Source organism: Pelodiscus sinensis, chromosome 10, assembly GCF_049634645.1.
Source record: "Pelodiscus sinensis isolate JC-2024 chromosome 10, ASM4963464v1, whole genome shotgun sequence".
NCBI classification, from domain to species: Eukaryota; Metazoa; Chordata; order Testudines; family Trionychidae; genus Pelodiscus; species Pelodiscus sinensis.
The window spans coordinates 50,956,887-50,979,825 of record NC_134720.1 but is presented as its reverse complement, the minus strand read 5'-3'; the positions used below and the strand labels follow the sequence as shown (position 1 = coordinate 50,979,825).

General features: G+C 48.3%; 1 protein-coding gene across 4 annotated transcripts in view; it reads right to left on the bottom strand.

Moving 5' to 3' along the window:
- Nucleotides 1-22,400, bottom strand: part of RUBCN (rubicon autophagy regulator) — a 64,935-nt gene extending 42,535 nt beyond the window's left edge. For 2 of the 4 annotated variants that reach the window (XM_075938196.1, XM_075938197.1), the window contains exons 1-2: nucleotides 22,244-22,400; nucleotides 5,954-6,107 (exon numbers count right to left, since the gene is read on the bottom strand). In XM_075938196.1, the coding sequence (XP_075794311.1) occupies nucleotides 5,954-6,107; nucleotides 22,244-22,281 (192 nt within the window). In that variant the 5' untranslated portion in view covers nucleotides 22,282-22,400. Of the gene's footprint in view, nucleotides 1-12; nucleotides 718-764; nucleotides 1,059-5,953; nucleotides 6,108-22,243 lie in introns of those variants that run through there. The other 2 variants (XM_075938199.1, XM_075938198.1) reach the window with 2 other exon arrangements.
- Nucleotides 22,401-22,939: the final 539 nt, after the last annotated feature.

Sequence of the window (22,939 nt, the reverse complement as noted above, 5' to 3'; positions counted from 1 at the left end):
GCTGCAACTCACCTTCGCGGCACGCCAGACCTCTCTCCCCGTTACCTCTGCCTGGCTACTTCACGACCGCCGTCACCACTTGCTTCATGCTGCCGTGCGCCTGCGCAACCCAGGGGCAGGGCTACGGGCCACCGTGCAGTCTGAGACCCGTCTCTTAAAGGGACAGCATCCCGTCCCCTTGCAACAGGGCCATGAGTGTTCATGACAGGAAGGAGGGAAGAGGGGACCCTGGCTTTTCTGGACTAAAGTGGAACTCAATTCCCTCTCGCCGGCCCCAGGGTCACAACTGTGCACCTCAGTCAAAATTACCCACAATGGGTTCAAAATTGCACGTCGACTTATCAGCAAGGATTCAACAGTAGCCTCGCCTACTCGCACCAACTTCATACCCAACTGCCGGAGAATTTTCTACCCCTACCTGATGGCAAAATGTCACAGCCCCACCCACAGCAACCCCTCAGCTCTCCCTTCAGCGGGGCCGGGGTGGCAGTGTTCCCTCCAACATTTTCTGTCCTTGGGCGGGTTGCATTTTCTTTAAAAAATTAACACTACCCTTAAAGTACAAGTATCAACCTTTCTAATGGCTCATAAGAGCCAGAACTCTGCCAAATAGCAAAGATCTGGTCTTCATGCACTATAATATACTGTGTATTAATTAGTAACATAGATTTTTTTTAAATCGTTAACTACAGAGTTTTAAAGCTTCAGAGGGGTAGCCAAGTTAATCTGTAACTGGAAAAACTTAAACAATGAGTTTTACATACCTGCAACACTCCAAAAACATTCTGGTAAAAGAATCTTTTCCTTTCTTATCTTAAACCATTAACACCAATGTAAGCTTTGCATCTGACAGGTCTCATGCATCTGACGAAGAGGGTCTTGGCCCACGAAAGCTTATGCTCCAATAAATCTGATAGTCTATAAGGTGCCACAGGACTCCTTGTTGTTTTTGCAGATTCAGACTAACACAGCTACCTCTCGGATACTGTGTAAACTTTGACGTGCAATCATGCAAATGTCCTGGCACACACACTTCCCTTGCAGCCTGCTCCCCCCTCAACCCAGCCAGACCTAGAGCACTGCAGCTAGTCAGACACCCCAACCAAACTGCCCCCTGCCTCTACCTCACTGCAGATGCCAGCACCCACCCACCCCCCTTTCTCCCACCTACCCCAGGCAGTCAGCCCCTTATCTCCCCCTTCCCATCAGGCCTGAGTGCGCTGAGTTTCTGCCTCTCTCCTTCTGCAGAAGGATGCTATAAACTCCCCTCCCCTCTGACTCTTCATCAGCCAATTAATTAATTACTCCCCCCCCCCCCCCCAAGACACTAATTGTCTCCTTATCTCCCTTTTTACCTGCTCTCAGAGCTCCTCAATTCAAGCAGGCAACTAGCTCTGTTTAGCTGCTTGCTCAGTGAGATTGCCCCTCCCCGCCCAAATCCCCCTGCCTGCTTGAACTTCTCAGCCGAGCTCAGAAAACTGCTGCAAGATTGTGCAGGCGTGCATCTTACGGGTAATTTTGGCAGGAGCGTCAGGGTGGGGCGGGGGGGGACAGGGCTCCATTAGCTGGAGGGACTAGTTAGTTCATGCTCCTTTTGTTGAGTATAGGCTGAATCTCTCTAGTCTGGCACCCTTGGGACCTGACCGATGCCGAACCAGAGAATTTGTCGGACTACGGGAAGTCAGTATGGTCTAGCAGAATCCCCAACGCTTCTACTGCTAAAAGACATGGAAGGGTAAATTCGAGCGAAACAACAGCACAGAAAACAGAGCCAGGCTAGAGGGCTGTCAACAAACTTTATGGGTCTGCAGGAAACTTGGCCACACCCATAGTAAGTGGCCATCCGCCTAACGAGAAATCATGCCCGATCACAGATGTCAGAGAGTGCTGGGCTAACGAGGTTCAACCTGCACAATGCTCTTGTATGGTCCCATCCTAACAGAGCTAGGAGACTGAGCTGCTCAGAAGGGCCGGGAAGTGTTTGCCCCGTCTCCAGCTGGGCCTTTTGAATGCCCTTGGCAGTATTTAGTTGCCCACTAGCCTCTCTTCGCTTGTTCTCTTGACATTTTTGCTGAGTTCAACACTGCACTGTTATCAGGATCCCCTTCCTGAGCAGCTGCAGGACCTGGGAAGAGCTCTCTGATGACAGAGTGCAAAAGGAGTCTAATTTCAGCAAGGGACAGAGGGCCACACACAAACATCCTGGCAAAGAAAGCACCAGAGGTTTTGTGTCTTGTAACACTGCAAGCCCAACGGGCTCTCCTGCGTAGCTAAGCAGCTAGAAAGCAAGTTTGAAATTGAATACAGCATGCAGCTAGGATACCACAGTTCCCGTGCTCTCAGTTGAGGTGTGTCCCAGCTCTTTGGAGAGGCTCTCTCATTTTATTGGTTATACTTCTTGTTAAAGATCAAGGGGATTTTTTTTGCCACGTGCTAAAGCTTTCTGAAGTATAAAAATGACCTCAATATTTCTTCCCCGACAATAAGATTGTTTCCCCCGCCTGTTTAATTGGAGAAATATCAGAATCATCAATCGTTTTCTTCCTCTTTTTTTTTAAACTGGAGTATTAGCTCATCACCTAATAAACTATCTTGTTAGTCTTTGAAGAGCTACATATTTTTTTCCTTTTGGAGTATTAGGGCGAGAGTTCTCAGCACTGGAGACATTTTTAGTTTATGTACATCTAACCCAGAGGCACCGAGACCACTAGGGAGACTGAAATCTGTGCTACAGCCTTAGCTCACGGCCAGCTGGAGCTTAACTCACGTGATAGAGGCTCATGGCTTTAGCCCCGTAAGGTTCCAGGTAAGGATGTTAGGGTACGTCTACACTAGATCATTAGTTCAAGCTAGGTAGGGTAATTAGGGCAAGTGGAGTAGCAAATCAAGCCCAGGATTTAAATATCCCAGGCTTTATTTGCATGTTCTCGGGCGCCGCCATTTTTAAATCCCCCTTTGTCCGAACTCTGTGCCTGTGGCTACACGCGGCATGGAGTAGGTAGTTCGAATTAAAGATCCTAATTCGAACTACCGTTACTCCTCATCGAAGCATTTGCTTATGGGATAGTTTTTTGACTAGTCAGCTAGTCCATAGGCACTTCCACATTCCTCCTTTGAAATGTACAAGAGGCCTTGCTGGGGCTCTTGTACATTTCAAAGGAGGAAAGCGGAACTCCCATTCTTTGAAATGCACAAGAATCCCCAGCAGATCAGTCTGTGGATCAGCTGTTTGGTGGCTGTCCCTTTAAGCCATGCACCCGCATGATTCAAAGGGGACAGCTGTGGGGAGCCTGGGCTCCTAGTGGCATGCAGCGTAGCATGGAACCTGGGGTCAGCAAAGAACTCTGAGTCCCCCGCGGATCCTGGGCTCCATGGCTTTGAAATATACAAAAGCCCCCGCTGGGAATTCTTGTGCACTTCAAAGAAGGCACCTGTGGGCAGCCAGAGTCAGCGGGACTTCCCATTGGCCCCGGGCTGTACGCAGAATTCCTCATTTCTCCTTTGTACAAGAGCCCCCGTTGGGGCTTTTGTACATTTCATTTCAAAGGAGGAATGCGGAAGTGCCTATCGACGGAAATTCCATCGCAGACAATTAATCGCATTTTAACACCCTTAGTTCCAGGTTCAGTCTCACCTGCTGATGACCCATATCCATTAGCATTACATACCATAATACACCCCCTTCCCCCCCATCTCCAGGGATTAGAAATCTCCCATCCTAGTTCTCAAGTGCATGTATGTGTGAGTATAAACTAAATGTATTTTCAGATGGAAGCCAATATGTGGGGTTACTGCGGAATCACCCCTAGAAAGCTCTTCAAGTGTGAACAGAAAATAATGTGTTTGAGTCTCCCCCGCATCTAAACACTGAGTCTCTTGCAGTGTCACTATTCAAGTCCTCCAAGGAGCTCTCCAGCCAGAAAGTCAAAGCCTGATACGTCTAATAATGAAAACCAAATGGGAAAAGAACCGACGTCACATATAATAGAAGCAGAAAAACAGGGCACTTGCTGATACAAAGTAGCTCTAATGTCTAAAGTGCTCTCAAGCCCTGTGCATGAAAAGCAGTCAGTTATTCCATCTGGGTAACCAACGTACACCAGGGCCTGTCTGAACTATGTTTCCTTAAAGCAAACACCGTGCATTTAGTGCAAACTAAGAGGCCTGTATGTTCCGTCTAGGCTTGCTGATAACCCCAGCCAAGCTCATTTGCACCTGCGCCAACAGGGGGCTAATTTTCAAGGGAAAATACTGCAGGGTGGAAACAGTACACAGACAGGAAGACAGTCCCAGCCTCTGTCTAAATGCTGAGAATCTTTTCTGAGACTGGGGCAAAGAAGGAGAAAAGAGAGTGGCTTTAAGGCCAGCAAGGAATCAATCCACGTGAGCAATAGTAGTGACCAGTGAAGGCACAATGAGCGGGGCCATGCTATTGTGAAGCATGGATGCAGGAGTCAGGCTGATTTATTATCTAATCACTAAGTGCATTAAGGAAGAGCATTTCTCCTGCCAGACCAGGCCAGGAAGCTGCAACCCTCTTTGAGGCCCCCTATTTCAGGGCTGCCTCATTACAAATCCAGCACCCTCACCAGGGATGTAAAACCCCTGTTAATCAGTTAGCTGGTTAAATGTTAGCTTGACCGAATGTAATTAACTGACTAAGTGGGATCTGGGCAGAGGGGTGGTTTCCGGTTCCCAGCTCCTATGCATGGACTGGGGTACCTGGGCCTGCCATAGATAGACAGAGGCTGCTCCAGACACCGCAGCAGCCCTGCCTGCGAGGCGCCCAGGCCTGCTGTGGACAGAGGCTGCTCCGGATGCTGGAGCAGCCCTTTCCTGTGGTGGCTCCAGCCCCCACCAGTTAACTTTTCACATCCTTAATCCTCAGTGCTGCGGGATCCAACAGGCAGAAACAAATGAGTGGGAGAGGCCAGCTTCCAGTACCAGAGATCACCAAGGCTTATCACAGGAGAGGGAAAATGCAGGACTATGCAGCACTTTAAAGACTAACAAGATGGTTTATTAGATGATGAGCTTTCGTGGGCCAGACCCACTTCCTCAGATCAAATAGTGGAAGAAAGTAGTCACAACCATATATACCAAAGGATACAATTAAAAAAAATGAACACATATGAAAAGGACAAATCACATTACAGAACAGAAGGGGGATGCGGGGGGGGGGGGAGGAAGGAAGGTAAGTGTCTGTGAGTTAATGATATTAGAGGTGGGGAAAGTTAGATGTCTGTGAGCTAATGGTATTAGAGGTGATAACTGGGGAAGCTATCCTGGTAATGGGTAAGATAGTTGGGGTCTTTGTTCAATCCGCCCCCCTGGAGAGTGTCGAATTTTAACATGAATGACAGTTCTGCATTTTGCTTCAGCTACACCAGACTAACACAGCTACATTTCTATTACTATTCCACAGGAGAGGGGGCATGACAGGCAAGCAGACTTGCACTCAAAGGAAATCCAATAGCTGCAGGAGTTTTCTCTAGTGTGATGACGCCTGAGGCAAGACCCATTCCCTGGCTTCCTATGTTTGTGCTGACACTTTCCGCAAGTGCAAGGATTTTGCTGCGTTATACAAACATCGACCCTCCCTCGCCTCTTCTCAGTAGGGCAGGATCACCAGGGGAAACGTGAGGCACAGAGAAGGGAACCGAGCTGCTCGAGGTCAAGCAGCAAATCGGTGGCGGAGCTGGGGATAAGAATCCTGGAGTCCTGACTTGCATCCTGTGCCAGAAAACCGCCCCCGGAGCAGTGGTTCAGCCCTAGCAAACATGATGCTAAAAAAACAAGCCCACCAGCCAGCTGCTTCAGTGCAAATAAGGCTCACTGCAGATCATCTCACTTGTGGCTTCCAGAAGACACAGGCCAGCGGGTTGGCTCTGGAACCAAGCCCCCGGTTAGAACAGCCGCGTGGTGATAAATACGAGCTGGCCGCATTTCCTACCTTGTCGGGGATGAGTCCGTGATAGAGGATGCTGTGCATGTCCCTGCACAGCCGCTCTAAGCCTCCATACTTAGACCAGACGTTTGGGTTGTTGCTGGAGACCAACCCCTCGACTGTGGTCTTCAAGTTGCCCAGCAGTTTCCAATGCTCCTTCCTGCACATGCAAAAGAACACACGGTCCCAGTCAGTTCCCCACAAACCTGTCAGCCGGGCGGCGATCCCAGTTTAATGGCCCGACCACACAACTAACCACTGGCCATGAGGGCTTTGGTGCAAGCAAAGCCTTTGAGTGGGAGCTTTAGAAGCCAGCAGGGCCTGGGCCTCCATACACACACCGCTGAGCTCTAGGTCCCCGGCCCAAGGCTTAGAAGTTGACTAGAGCAGCAGTTTTCAAATTTTACACCCCCTTCCCCATGGCCCAGCTGAAGAAAATTGTTGGCGCTCGTAGCCCAACATGATTACCGTAATTTAGAGAACATTACCCACGGGACGCAATTCCGGGATGCACCCCCCGCCTCTCCCGCTCCGCATGGGCTATCGTCGCGCGTGGGTTATATGGTGGTGTGTGTGTGGTGGGTTGTGTGTGTGTGTGTGTGGTGTGTTTTTTTTTTTTTTTTAAACAGAAATGGCAGAGGATCCCCCCCCCCTTCACTACCTTTATCGGGCTGGGTACAGAACAACGCGGGGAAACTTACAGAAGCCCCAGCAGCAGGGAACACTCCGGAGCTGGGGCAGAGACATGCCCAGCAGAGGTGGGAGGCTCCCAGCCCGGGGTGACAAAGGGAAGGAGCCTGGAGCAAGTTGCAGGCGAGGGCTTGGCAGCCAGCAGCAGCGGCGGGTCTCTGCAGGCTATACAAGGGGTTTTTTTATACGGAAAGGAAGACAATGTGGACTGTTCCATGAGGAAAGCAGCATATTTTAATTTAATAATAGAGACTGTTACGTTCCAATGCATTCACATTCTTTAGAAGACATCGTAATACATTCAGACACATTTTAAAACGTTACTTTATTGTGCAACTAGTAAAAGAATAAAAACACTGTAAAAAAGGAAGGCTTCGCATTCTCATTCACTCGGATCTCTAGAGTCAGCGCCAGCAACATCCTCCTCAACAGCTGTGTTGTCAAAGCCATCAAAACTCATCATAGTCAGTGTCTTGAAAAACATCCATAATATCCATAGCCAGGGCGAGATCAGCTTCGGTGACATCTGAGGTTTGTGTTTCTGAATCAGAATCACTATCATACTCTGAGCTTGAAGAGTCATTTTCGGGTAGAATGTCACACTTCCGGAATTTCACTCTGTTCCAAGCTGTTGCTATTGTCCTTTACAAAAGCCACTACACACAATTTAAAATCGTTAGTGTATGACTTGCGCTTAGGCATTTCTAAAAGCTTTAAAAAGTTTGAAAAGCTTAAAAAGGGTAATGGTTTTCTTACTGCTTGGCGTTATCAGCTGTGGCTCATTAACAGCTGATTACAGGGGCTTCGTATTACCATCATCTGCTTCAGCTCATTGACAGGTTTTATTCACTGAGTCTCTCCTGCAGGCTACAGTCGTGCACGGGGTATACAAGGATTTTTAAACTCAAAAGGGAAAAAACCGTGGGGTATACTCGGGTGTGGGATTTATCCGCTAAATTACGGTATATCTTTTGACTAGAGTGTGGGGCTTCGGGGGGGCAGGAATGAAGGGTCCGGAGTGCAGGAGGGGCTTATGGGTCGAGGGGGGCCTTAGGGCTGGGGTAGGTGCTGGTGGTTGGGCCTGGGCTCACCTCCCATGCTCCTGGTTAGCAGCGCCGTAGGGGTGCTCCTGGCCCCGTGGCCCATGCTGTGCCCCGGAAGTCGTCTGGCTCCTAGGCAGAGGTGCACAAGCAGTCTGCACACTGCTCTCACCCGCAGGCACGGATTCTGCTCCTCCCAATGCACACTGGCCAGGAATTGGTCAATGGGAGCATGGAATCAGCGCTCAGGGTGGGGGCAGGGCATGGACCCCCATGGCTCCTCTGCCTAGGAACCGGACCAGCTGTTGGCCACTTACGGGATGCAGTGTGGCTCAGAGTGCCAGGACAGGCAGGAAGCGCCCCCCACTAGTCACTGGGTGCCCCTACAGCAAGGTGACCCAGTGCCTGACATGGTACGACCCATAGTTTGAAAACCACAGCACTAGTGTATGGACTGCTCCGCTCATGAGCATGCTAGCCTGGAACTCAAAGCCACTGCAGGCTTCAACGGGACCCACACTAAAGAGCAGCGCATGAGAAAGACGGATGCCAAAGCCGATTCAGTCTCCATCTGTGCCCAGCCACACAGGCACACTCCCCACCTCAACATGTACAGATCTTAGCCCCGGGTGCAATCCTCAACACAATTGAGTGCTTGGGGAAGACAAGTGATAGAAATGTAGCCGTGTTAGTCTGGTGTAGCTGAAGCAAAATGCAGGACTATGTAGCACTTTAAAGACTAACAAGATGGTTTATTAGATGATGAGCTTTCGTGGGCCAGACCCACTTCCTCAGATCAAATAGTGGAAGCTTCTTCTGCACAGAAATACCACCCGCGAGAGGTGCTGAAGATGGTCTCTGCTGATCATTCAAAGGATATGCAAGTGTTATGGGCCTTTCTTAATGCAACTCAAGGATCAGGCGACTACAACATATATTATGCAGTTAAACAGAAGATGGGTAGAGTAAGTCCCGCTCTACTGTAAGGACAATATCAAGAGGCTCTGTATGGAGTCCAAGTGGAGATTTAAAAAAAAAATTTTTGCTGTCCAGGTCAATATAAGCCACATGGCCTGGGTAACTTACTACTTCTCCAATGCTTCTCACAACCACTGAGACCTTTATCAACCCAATGGAAGGCAAGAAATCATCACTACCCACCACCACCACTACCCTCGTTTTACCATGAGGAAATCACAGAATCCTAGAATACCAGAACTGGAAGGTGTTACATGAAAGTCATATGTGGGGCCTGCAACTTAGCAGGCCTGGGATGGAAGTTTCCATCCCTGCTGTGCCCAGCTCAGCACAGCCTGGGCTTTATCAGCTCTAACCCCTGCCTTGAGCTGGGAAACTACCAAGCAGTAAACAAGTTTGACCTTGGTCTCAGCCCATAAGCATGATAAGAATGGCGTTGAGCCAGGTACGTGCACACCCAGTAAACAGCTAGAGTATAAAACCTGCCGGGGGTCCTTCTGAGACCTTTTCCCTCGGAAGGTGCCCTGGGTCCCCCAGCTGGAGCCACGTCCACTGCGGCCTGGTGCGAGGTGACCGGAACTGAACTCCCCACAGACCTGAAGGTTGCTCATTTATATGCATTGCTTTATGCTAATTATTTGGATTCGTTTGCAGTAGTTGTGCATTTGCCAGTATTAAGCCAGTATTGGTAGTGATGTAGTGAGATTGGTATTCTGTAGCAGCGGTGTAATCATTTGGCAGTATTGAGTTTGTCTTTGCAGTGAAATTAATAAAAGCAACTATCTCTCCCGAATCGACTCGGTCTTGAAGCAAATCCACAGCCCTGTTAGGTAGACACAATGCCCCTGTAACTTGACAGAAGGAACCTCAAATGGTCATGAAGTCCAGTCCTCTGCCCTCACAGCAGGACCGAGCACTGTCCAGATCATGGGTAACCAAACTGGGGGGCATGAAGAATTCCCAAGTTTTGCTGCCCTGTTCAGTTCTTTTTTTTTTTTTTTTTTTTTTGGCTCAACAAGCTTTGCTGCTGTTTGGGGGGTGAGGGTTTTTCAAAAATCAAAAAGGGGGGCATGATGCCAAAAAGTTTGGGAACCACTGGTCTAGACCATCCCTGACAGGTGTCTGTCTAAGCTGCTCTTACATATCTCCAGTGATGGAGATTCCACAATCCCCCTAAGCAATTTATTCCAGTACTGGACATTAGGAAAAACTTCCTATCCATCAACCTAAACCTCCCTTGTTGCAATTTAAGCCCATTGCTTCTTGCCCTATCCTAAGAGGCCAAGAAGAACAATTTTTCCCCCTTTTCCTTTTAACACCTTTTTAGGTACATGAAAGCTGCTATCATGTCCCCCTTCAGTCTTCTCTTTTCTAAGCTAAACAAGCACAATTCTTCCAGTCTTCCCTCATAGCTCACATTTGATCATTTTTGCTGCTCTTCTCTGGACCTTCTCCAATTTCTCCACATCTTTCTTGAAATGTGGTGCCCAGAACTGGACACAATACTCTGAGGCCTAATCAGCGCAGAGTAGAGCAAAAGAATGACTTCTCGTGTCTTGCTCACAACACTCCTGTTAATGCCACCCCCAATCACGTTTGCTTTTTTTTTTTTTTTTTTTTTTTGCGCAAGTGTCACACTGTTGACTTACATTTAGCTTGTGGTCCACTCTGACCCCTAGATCCGTTTCTGCAGTGCTCCTTCCTAGACAGCCACTTCCCATTCCAGTGTTTGACTGCCCTGACAGTTAGAACTTTTTCCCAGTGTCCAACCTAAACCTCCCTTGCTGCAGTTTAAGCCCATTGCTTCTTGTTCTAGCCTCAGAGGCCAAGATAAACAAGTTTTCTCCCTCCTCCTTATGGCACCCTTTTAGATACCTGAAAATGGCTCTCATCTCCCCCCTCAGTCCTCTCTTTTCTAAACTAAACAAACCCAATTCTTTCAGCCTTCCTTCATAGGTCATGTTCTCTAGACCTTTCATCATACTTGTTGCTCTTTTTCTGGACCCTCTCCAATTTCTCCACATCTTTCTTGAAATGCGGTGCCCAGAACGGGACACAGTACTCCAATTGAGGCCTAACCAGGGCAGAGTAGAGCGGAAGAATGACTTCTCGTGCCTTGCTCACAACATACTTGTTAATGCAGCCCAGAATCATGTTTGCTTCTTTTGCAACAGCATCACACTGCTGACTCATATTCAGCTTGTCGTCCACTATAACCCCTAGATTCCTTTCTGCCATACTCCTTCCTAGACAGTCACTTCCCATTCTGTGTGTGTGAAATGGATTGTTCCTTCCTAAGTGGAGCACTTTGCATTTGTCCTTATTAAACTTCATCCTATTTACCTCAGACCATTTCTCTAGTTTGTCCAGATCATTCTGAATGATGACCCTATCTCCAAAGCACTTGCAACCCCTCCCAGCACGGTATCATCTGCAAACTTAATAATTGTACTCGCCAATATCTAAATCGTTAATGATGATATTGCACAGAAAAGGTGGTAACAGAAGTTGGCCACAGTCATGCAGGAAGTGAGCAGTAATTTCAGGAATTGTACCCAAGCGGCTGGACTCCTAGATGCTCAACTCTAACCACTAGACAACACTACCTGAGAAATATAAATCCCTACGTAAACAAGACACAAGTGTACTAAGCAATATTTGCTTAATATGTAAAAAAGTGAATAAAACTCAAAGTCTCAATCAGTTCACAGTATCAGAGGGGTAGCCGTGTTAGTTTGGATCTGCAAAAGCAGCAAGGAGTCCTGTGGCACCTTACAGACTAACAGATGGATTGGAGCATAAGCTTTTGTGGGCAAAGACCCACTTCGTCAGATGCATGTGAACAATCAGTTCACATTTAGCACTCAAGTTATCTTCTGTAAAAGCAATCTTTCATAGAACTATTCACCACCATAAATGCTGCCAGACAAACCAACACATTTCCATACAGTGCTAGTATGAGAACCTAAAAGTGAAACTGACCAGAACATTAGCCATGAAATGATTATCTATTATTACTGCCCAAGCTAATTAAAATGTAGAAAGTGAAAAAGCAGGATAAATAGTGGAAAATAAATTAGATTTCTAAAACACTTGCATTTGTAATCAACTGAAGCAGTGTTTGCAGCATAGACATGGACACTGATTTTCAAAATGTAAAATAATACTGATATTTGAACCTTCGAAAACAAGCCCCTTTGAAAAAGAGTTTCTCTCAGCCACAAATAAGTCTTTGTTGGAACTATTACATTATTACCTCAGCACTGATTATGTTTACAATGAATCAGCAGATGAGAGAAGCTTTCAGCTCTCTTCCAGGCCTTCTCCGACAACCCCACAATTTTCAGTTGTTTAAATGTCAGTTTAAATTGCTGAGAGGGCCTATTCATTTGCCAAGGGCATCTGATACAGAAAAGAACAGCACACTAACTCAGTGACAGTACTGTAATTCATCAAGAATTAAGGGCAGGACTAGTTGCTTCTCAGAGACATGCGAAATAGCAAGCTCACATAACATTTGAAAGGATGAAGGATGGAGGAGTTCTAGTAAAAACTCCTACTCAAAATTAGTGCTCCAATCATCTGCAAAACCCGTTTCAGAGGATTGTGCCACAAATTCTCCCGTGGGGTTAACAGCCAATCCTAACAATTCTGCAATATTGCTTAATGCAAGCTTCTTTTTTCGCTAGTAGTCACTCAGTAAATGCTGTGAATTACCCACTTCCTCCCTGACTTGATTAGCTTCATTAACACAAGCAACTTCTTCCTTATATATTCCCCCGCTTCTATCACTTCCACTCCAATTCATCTGATGAAGTGGGTTTTATCCACAAAAGCTTATACCCTAAGAAATGTTAGTCTCTAAGGTGCCCTAGGACTCCTCGTCATTTTTGCAGTCGCTCCACAGTTTTTATCAAGCACGACGGACTGCTCATCCCAAGGTGAAACGGTAAACAGGATAAAACGTAGCATGCATGTTAATGCACCCAGAGCCTCTAGAAGTCCTGTTGGTAGCATTCGTGTTTCAGGAGGCAAGCAGATCACGTCTGAGAGGCAGGACGGCAAGATGGGAGAATTGCATGAGTCCCCAAAATGCCTTGGAAATTTGTGCAGTGCCCAAGGCAGAACATAAGTCTAGAGTAGCACGACAGTCTGAGCTGGCACAGAAATGCCTAGGCACAAGATATGGTTACAAATCCAGCTATTTGACTGCATGCGTTTTGTTCGAACCCTGACTTTACATTAGGTCCTTACTAAAAAAAACAACCAAGCAGTCTTGTGGCATCTTGGGGTAAGTCTATGCTACAGAGGAAGGGCGAAATTGCCACTGTTGATCTTCCAGGATTTGAATTAGTGGGAATAGTGAAGACAGCTAATGAGGACTGAGAGGAGCGCTCGGGAAGTCGAAGTACTTCCTGCAGAGTACACATTGCCAAAAGTTGAGTTAAGCTACTTCGACTTCAGCTACGCAATTAACGTAGCTGAAGCGGTGTATCTTAATTCGACCTTAGCCCGCAGCGTAGACATACCATTAGAGACTAAGAAATATATTATATCATGCGCTTGCGGGGGGGAAACTCACTGAGTTGCAAACAGTTTAGCCAGAGTTTCCAAATACTATTAAAAGGAAACAGGGCCTAACTCAGCTGAGACTATGAGAAAGAGCAGAATTCGAAATCACATTCAAGGGCAGCTTCCCTCTCTGGACCCTAACAGGTTGGCTCAGTTCGAGGCAGTAAAAAACTTAACATGCCTTGATTCTGCCAACCCATTCTTCTAAATTTACACAGAAATTTTGCCTCTACACACACCAGGTGAGCCGGCTTTGCATACTGACAGGGGAAGCTAGTATAGGCAGGCGGGCCATAGATCTGTGCTAATCCAGCAGCTGCATCTGTACACAAGGTCATCTGATCAGATTGGGGAAGTGGGAGTGAAAGCACAGCCAGAGCCTAAATTTAGCTCATATAGCTTGTGATTCTGGGAAACTCCCTTTTATTTGTTCTTGTTATGCTATAAAGAGTATCCAACACACACATTGCAGAGGTCACTTGTGTCCACTGTACTTCTTGTAAGGCGTGTAAAATCCATGTTCTTGCTAGGCAGCCCTGCCTCCGCAGGAATTCTCCATCCTCTCCAGAGGTAGAACAACTACATTCCAATGGAGTGGAGTCACTGTTGTCTCTGAACACAAAATTAGAGTTTTGGGATTGTTTTGTTTAAAGCATTGTGTCAATGAGCCAAGACACATGTAAGAAACCAGGACCAGTTAACTAACTAACTAACTAACTAACTAACTAACTAACTAACTAACTAACTAACTAACTAACTAACTAACTAACTAACTAACTAACTAACTAACTAACACACACACACACACACACACACGGAAAGGGAAAGGTAGGAAGCTATTTGGTAGAAAGATGAAAGAGAAATGGGCAATAAAATCTTACTGATCCAGTGGCAATGACTTTATAAGCTTCAGAGGGGTAGCCAAATTAGTCTGTAACAGGAAAAACTTAAAAAAAACCAAATAATCTAGTAGCACCTTAATGACTAACAAAGCATGTAGATAAAACAAAAGGAAAAACTATGTAGCACTTTAAAGACTAACAAGATGGTTTAATAGGTGATGAGCTTTCATGGGCCAGACCCACTTCCTCAGATCATATTCTGGAAGAGAACAGGCATGACCATATGTGGTATATATACTATATATATATATATATATATATATAGTCATGCCTAGTCTCTTCCAGAATCCAGTGCTACATAGTTTTTCCTTTTGTTTTTACAAGATCAGACTAACACGGCTACCTCTCTATTACTATAAAGCATGTAGATGAGATCATGAGCTTTCATGCGTACAACCCACTTCTTCAGACTTTACAGTACAACACTTTTTGTCCCAGAGGATCCCAGAGCACGTCACGAGCTAGATATGCAAATCTTCAGTCATCATGGCAATGCGGCCACCTCTGAGGTGAAGCATGTCAGCTCTGTAGCAGCAAGGCGGCAAGCCAGTTTTAAGAAATTAGAAATTCCACAGACAAAGGAAGGTGTGGAGGGAATTCGGAGAGACAGGGCTGAGCTACCCACATTGGAGTTTGGGCTGGATTGCTGCATCACGCTAACTTCTGTAAGAAGCACAGGGTAGGAGTCCTGCTTCGGGGTCTTGTTTGCTGAGCCTGCCAGGAGGGCCTGAGAAGTTGCAGTGACTACTCAGTGCTTCCCCATTCAAATGGGATTCCATTCCAGCCACTCTCCACCCCCCTCCTCTGACAGATGCTCAGTTTTCTCTGGCACCTATTGGTGCTGTCTAAGTCCAGCCCTATCGGGCCAAGGATACTGGGTAGGGAGTGGAAATAACCACAGAAAACTTGACACGGACTCCCCGCCCTGTGAAGAAAAGCCAACCACTTACTGAAAGTGCGAGGGTGACTCGACCCCGGTCACATTTCAGTATCGGACTTTCCCCTTTAGAAATCCCAGTTGACGTTTAATGCCTATTTTGTGATTAAGTAAATCAGCTAGCCACACTCCCCACGCGAACAGCTGAGCACTCTGAGGGCAGAGACTCCTACTGCTTGGGCTGTCAGGGTAACTGATGTGTTCTCACAAGCCCTTAAGTCAGTGGTCTCCAACCTTTTTATACCCAAGATCACTTTTTAAATGACAGAGCAAGCCAAGATCTACTGCCCCGCCCCTTCCTTGAAGCCCCGCCCTCTCTCCTCCTCCTCTCCATCACTTGCTATCCCCAATCCTTGTACTGCTACTTAAAAAAAAAAATTCCCACCATTCCTTGCAGCTACTCACCTTTGCTGTTGCTCGATGAGTAGCTGTCCCTCAAATGAGGAAATCTAATGTAAATGTACCGCGCAGGCGCGCAGTTCACAGAGGGCTCAAGAGCTACTCTTAGAGCCTCCGAGATCTATCGGTAGATCGCGATCTACTGGTTGGTGACCACGGCCTTAAGTAGACTTTTAGGCCCTCTCTTGGCCCGGGAGAACACAGTAACTTTTTCTCTCTCTCAAACTCTATGGCAGTTAGCAGAAAAGTAACTTTTCCATTAAACAATTCACAGAGTTTACCACAACCTTTGAAGAGGCACACAAACAATACTATGACTGCAATGAAAGTGCAGTCATACATTTCATCACACATTTTAACATTCCCTTCTGATCTTGAATCAAAGCTATGGTAAGAGACAAGGATTGCTTGTAAGACCTGAGCAAACACCTACCACACTGCTGTAACAATGCAAGCTTGCATTTCAAAGTTCGATTCTAACCCAAAGCAAAAGCCTACTTATCATTTAAGCATCTTCCCAACAAGTCTTTAAACCTGGGTCAGTCAGCTCATGAGCTGGTTAACCCTCTCTGGCCATGTGCCACATTTTAATCCAACGTCTAACATTTCAATCAGGTAATGCCACACCCTGGCAGAGATTCACTACATCATGACCTGCTCTGGATGACAAATGAACCCACGGACTCAAACTTCAAATGCCACATGGCCCTACTCTGAGTGGGCTGTACCAACTTAGACAAACACTTCCGAGGTCACCTCAAAAAAGAATAGTATTGGCAGCAAGGGATGTAATACTGTACTCAAACGATTAGCAAAAGCTCATAGGTTAATGCTATAGACTACACGCACCCCCCCACTACCCCCAGCCAGTAAGTTTTTTAGTAGGCAGGCCAGGAGCCCAGGTCAGTTCTGGTTCATGCCTGGTCTGGGACCTACCCCCACTGTGGTTCTGCATGTAAAGTGTACAGTATTAGGAGCCAGGTGGGCAGGCAGCCTGGCTCAGTTTGGGCAACTCAGCCCCCTTCCCCAGGACAGGGGCTGCTGCCTCTACATCAGGCAGGGCAATAGGCAACCAGTCCTTGAGGGGAGCTGGTTTTTAAACCGGCTCCGCTCTCGGACCAGTTCCCGCCTGGCACCTCCCTCCTCGGAAGTGGGGCCTGAGCACACTGGCTGCTGGACCTGCCCTCGGGGATTAGAGAGTAATGATAAGAATTGATGAGGTTACTATTCAATTAACAGAGATTTAACATCCCTATTGGCAGCCCTGTACAGCTAGCATCGCACTTAGTTGCATTAGTCACCCAGAGTCCAAGAGCTTACACACACAGCCTGGAACTGAGTTTTGAGAAGGGACTTGAGAGGGGGATTCTGGCAGACGTGATCAGGAAGCAGGGTCAAATACATCTCTAATGTAGGCAGAAAAGAAACCAGCCACAAAATATTAGCCTTTCCCAACTATCAATTTTCGCCGGGCATTTCAATGAATTAGTATATAATTTATAAAAAGGTGCCATCAGGCTAGTTCAGCCTAGTAGACCAACCTGGACACTGAGGTTCCAAGTAGAGATGTTAAAAATCGTGTAATAGGATAACCGGTTACACAGTTACCTATGATTTATACTGTAGAGCCCACAGAGAAGCCCTCGCCCCCGGGAGCAGGGCCACCAGACCTCGTCCACCTGGCACCCAGGGAGGCGGAGGCACTGAGTGTAACCGACTCCATTAACCGATAAGCATCTGTTTGTCGGTTAAGCGGTTAGTTGTTTACACTCAAACATTCCTCGCTCCTAGCTGCTGCATTATCATTAGTAATCAAGATTCTGACAGCCAGGAGAAACTGAGTCACATCTGTATCCACCTGTTGAGACCAGTAGGGTTTCACTGGTGTAACTGAGGTCAGACTCCAGCCCTGCAGTTGGAACAATCAACAGTGCTCTTGAGGATGCAGGAGTTAGAACAGAATCTGACTCACTGTGGGTAATGCAGAACCAGAAGGAGCAAAAACTTATTTTTGTCAATGAAGCCAGCAGAATGACTCAGTACACACACCGAGCTATGCTGCTGAGGAAAGGGTTTTGTGGTTTTTTTTAAAAACAACAAACAAAACAGTCACAATTTCAGAGTAGAAATGTTAAACTTAGTTAAACCAGAGGCATCCATTTCCTTGAAGCAGCAGGTGCCATCCTACTCAACTAGGAGAATCTCGAAAGCACATGGCTGTTTGGAGGTGTTCTCTGTCTCAGAAGTGATTTGATCCGTTGTGACGCATTTCAGAGATCAGTTTGTGGGAGCTGTGCTCATCTGTGGGCCCGGTTGTGGGACAATACCCTGTGTGCTGTCACTTTGCCTCAACTTTCAAGGTGATCTGTAAAATCGATTATTTAACCGCATGCGTTGAACTCTTATCTAGGAAACCAAACTGCAAACACGGGAAGTTTTTGACGGTCATGACGACTGCTCCTCACACAGGCCTGGCCCTTCTGGGAAGGGGGCCTGCAGAAGCAGACCTCTGGCACGTTATCTATAGCAACAAGGAGCAGCAAAAAAGTAAGAAACCCAACAACCTATTTTGCTCCTCAAAACAGGAAACTGGCTCATGCAGGATCAGTCACCAAGGGCAGAGGAGACCCACTGGGAAATTGTGACATAGATCTGCTGGGATTGCACCACGGATACTCAAATTGGTAGTGAAGCTGGAAGTGCCACGTGCTTTGGGGTTTTCCTGTAAACACACATCTGCTGCTCAGCACTTATTTTCAAAAGCCTTTTTTCCCCATCAATGAGGGCAACAGCACAGCTGGCATCTGCAGGAATTCCAGACTACAGGCTCTCTCTTTTTTTTTTTTTTGCAGGTAGTTTCATTGTTGTAGGGTGCATTTGGGGCAGACGCAGGATGCCAGCCTGACTGCTTTGGGGACTCATGTTGTCCCCGTAGCTCAACACCACCATAGGACAAACGTTCTGCACCATACCTATAAGCATGAGTCATGAGCTGCAAGAGCCACCTAGAAAGGAGAGGGAGTCCCCTTTCCAGGGCTCACAGGATCCTGATTTCCCCCTAGACCTCGAGGCACTCTACAACTCAACCAGTACAAGCTGTGGTTTTGGTGACATGCACAATTATGTAGTAGATCCCAAGCCACACTGTCCCCTGGCCTGAGACTCCAGCTCACCAAGATATCTTGATATTATGGTTTGTTTGAACAAATATTTCAATAATCCCATGCAACCAAACAAAGCCATCAGCTGGCCAGCACAGCATCAACCTAAGGGGCAGCTGCCGTCTGTGGCAGGCCTGACCCGCCTCCCTCTCCAGCCGCCAGCCCTGCTCCTGGGGATGCTTTGCTGCAGGCTCTGCAGTATAAAGCTCATGTAAGCTTTACACTGCAGAGCTCACAGCGCATGTAACTGCTAAGATTTTTAGGGGTTACCCAGTTGCATTTTTACATCCAGCCATGTCATTGGAAATGAGGGACCATTTAGAACACCTGCCCCCTACCCCTCGGCACTTTGAATGCCACTTCACCGACTGGCTGAAGGAGAGCATCAGCCTTCATCCTGCTCTTTGGTGGGACATCTCCATTGACTTCTTCTCTCCTCGGGGAAAAATGGGGAAAAAGCAGGCACCAGATCACCCTTGTCCGCTGGCCTCGCATGGACACATCATCTATCTATGAGCCTAGGCAGGATGCTGAACCCAGCAAAACCCTCTCCCTCCACCCGCAATATCAATCATGTGTTGTGTTAAACAATTACAGCCGATGTAATGACAGGTCTTTAGAAGCAGAGATGCAGAATTGTTAGCAAAGTGGGATGATGCTACATAAGGCACGTGCCAGAATCCTTCCTAGCATGCACCATTGTATGAACATTCTCAATCAACCAAGCAACGGAGTGAGCCACCTCATGCACTAGCTCCACAAGAGACTGCCCTTCTTCTTTCAGGGGGTGGGAGTGGAGTGGACTCTGGGATGTCCAACACAACATTTACCGTCACATGCATCTGCTTTTGAGGACTTGTAACAGTCCCAAGGAGAACCACAGTCCTGCACTGTGATGTATCTTTTTGTCTCTATATTCCTCACACACCATCTGGGGATTTGCAGGTTTGCATTTACTCCACAGCTGGAAGTTCACCACTTCAGGATCTAAGCTTTCATTAGAGCAGTGGTTCCCAACCTTTTCAGCATCATGCCCCCCTTTCTGATTTTTGAAAACCCCCCCTTTTTTTTGGCTCAACAAGATTTTGGATGGGGGGGGGGGTGAGGAACTGAGCAGGGCAGCACAAGTTAAGGAAAAAAAAAAGAAAATGAGCAGGGCAGCAAAACTTGATGGGGGGGGGTCGCCTTGCACCCCCCCCCCCGGAATTTCTTCATCCCCCTCCCCCCCCCCCCCCCAGTTTGGGAACCCATGCATTAGAGGGAAGAAATGTTGTTTCTTGTTCCTGCTGGTCAGGGAGAGAACTCTGAAAACATGACTCAAATTAAATCAATGCATCCTATCTTCCTGAATATTCTGGAAGTGAGAAAAAATAGCTCAGAAATGTGGGAATAGCCTTGTTAATCTCAATGGGTTAACACTGAAACCTATAGATTACATCTTAAATGGCAACACTGAAGCTTTAGTCTATGCTACACAGCTTTTAGCAACAGGGACCTGGCAGCTTAAACACTGTCCTCACTTTTGCAGACAAAAAACACCTACAAACCCCCCAAGAGCGGGGAAGGCATGTCCCCTCAAAAAGCACTCCTGTAGACAAAGCAACCTTGGGGGTGTTAAGCACCTGTGAATGACTAAAGCTTTGTTTGTTTAATTTCCAGTGGGGGGGGGGGGGGGGGGGGGAGAGAGCCTCTACTTTTTTACTGCTGATAATATTAGCAGAACAGTCCAACTAACGGGCTTATCGCAAACTACCTCCCCCAGATGCCAACAACCTCAACTGCCCCTTACACATCCACTGAAGCATAGGTCAGCCTCTATAATGCAGTTCTGTGTTTCCAATGCAAGTCTCAATGGTACCATGAAAACCAAAAATGTGGGGACTGAGTAGACCAAATGGAATTTATAAGATCAGAACGGCCACTCTCGCTCAGATCAAAAGTCCATCAAGACCAGCATCCTGCTTCTGACATCGGCCAATGCCAGGTGCCCCATAGTCAGAGAACAAATAGAACGGGGAATCATCAAGTGATCCCACGCACTATTATCAAAATAAATAACACAGAAGGCTTTGTGTACTCAGCTGATCAATCATCATTTAGTCTATTCAAAGTGTACATTATTTTAGTTCAAATGAATTTGTGTTTAACTGCCAGCGTATGGCACCACAGCGCCGCAGACTCCAAGTCAAACTTGCACCTGAACACGAAAGACCTTAGCAACCACAAGCATTCAGGTTATGGATTTATTTTAAACACAGGCAACCTTTTTAAGCAATGCAACCAGTTGCCGGGGACAGAACAAGATGTAATCCAAACATGACACCCTGTTCTGATGATGCCCCTTGTTTCCAGTGTCTGAACAGGGTGGTTTCTCATCTGAGGACAGCTCGTAAAACAAGAGAAGAGATTTGGCAGCTGCTGTCTTTGGACGCTCCATCTGCTAGATACCTAAGGAGCATCTGGTATTCAACTCACACCTGCAGACAGCTCAGTCCAGACTTCTTTACCTCCGACTGCTCCTGGCATGCCTGGAGCGGGCTCAGTGCTGCATCGCTCTCTACACACACTCCTACACAGCCACATGCCATGGCTCTGTTACAGCCACGGCTCTGTTACAGCCACAATCATACACAACTTGCTCTGCCCAACGACTGATCCTTGCTCCGTGCCAATACCACCATGCACACCCCCAACCTGTGCCCCCAACTGTAAACAAGCTCCCCTGGCAGCACCACCCATCCCACTACTTCCACCATGCCCATTCACCCTGCTGGCACCCCCCCCAGCTGCTGTCCCTGCTGTGCCCCAGCTCCCCCACTGCCAGCCCAATCATGTTTCCCCTGCATGCTATCACCTATCACCCCCAGACGCACTGCCCCCATGTCCCAGCTCCCCCGCTGACCCAGCTCCCCTACCACCCCCAAACTCACTGCCCCTATATCCCAGCTCCCCCACCTTTCCCCATCCCACTGACCCCTATGCCCTCACTCCCCCATGTCCCAGCTCCCCCATGCCCCTCAACCTACTGCCCCTATGGCCCAGCTCCCCTGCCACCCCCAAGCCCACTGCCCCCATATCCCCACTCTCCCCCTTCCCCCAGCTCCCCGCCACCCCCAAGCCCACTGCCCCCCATGTCCCCACTCTCCTGCTGCCCCCCAAGCCCACTGCCCCCCATATCCCCACTCTCCCCCTTCCCCCAGCTCCCCGCCACCCCCAAGCCCACTGCCCCCCATGTCCCCACTCTCCTGCTGCCCCCCAAGCCCACTGCCCCCCATATCCCCACTCTCCCCCTTCCCCCAGCTCCCCGCCACCCCCAAGCCCACTGCCCCCCATGCCCCCACTCTCCCCTTTCCCCCCAAGCCCGCTGCCCCCATACCCCCACTCTCCCGCTGCCCCCCATGCCCCCACTCTCCCCTTTCCCCCCATGCCCCCACTCTCCCCATGCCCCCCCTCTCCCGCTGCCCCCCATGCCCCCCCTCTCCCGCTTCCCCCCATGCCCCCACTCTCCCCTTTCCCCCCAAGCCCGCTGCCCCCCATGCCCCCCTCTCCCGCTGCCCCCCATGCCCCCCCTCTCCCCTTTCCCCCATGCCTGGCCGCCCCCCGCAGCGCGCTCCCACCTGCTCGCCTCCTGCTCCGCGCAGCGCCCGATCTCCATGCCGGCCGGGGCTCGCCTCCTGCTCCCCGCGCGGCCGGGCCCAGCCCCCTGCGAGCCGCGCCGGCTGGTCCCGCAGCTCCCAGCACGCACCGCACTCGGCGAGCCCGCCCCTCGCACGCAGCGCCGCGCGACGAAACTACAATCCCCACAATGCACTGCGGCGTGAGTCCTGCGGGAGCGCGGGCGGCCGGTCCCCAGGCACTGCCACGGAATCGAGCTGGCAGTGCACGAGGGGCTATTAGCCGGGGGCGGGTGTTTGCACGAGGACTGCAGTCAAAACAGTTGCCCAAAGTTATGTAATTGTCAGCCAACGGGGACACTTGCACAGGAAACGTAATTTGTGCCATTCGGGTACGGGAGGATATTTGGACCGGATTTTTATTTCAAATTCAAAAACTCTAGTAACGAGGTATTCAGAGCATTCAACTCCCGGTGCTCCTACCAAAACAGTATTTTTTCTCTCCACTTCCAATTGCTACATGACTAAATGCAGCTAAAGCACATTCCACTCCGTCCTTCCCCGTATCTTCCCAGGCTGTAGCAACAGCAAAAACTTCAGCAGACACTAAGTGTCAAGACCCTAACCTAGATCAAAACCTAAACCATATACAAATTACTGGATTTAAAAGATCAAAAACTACAAACTAGATTGCTACAG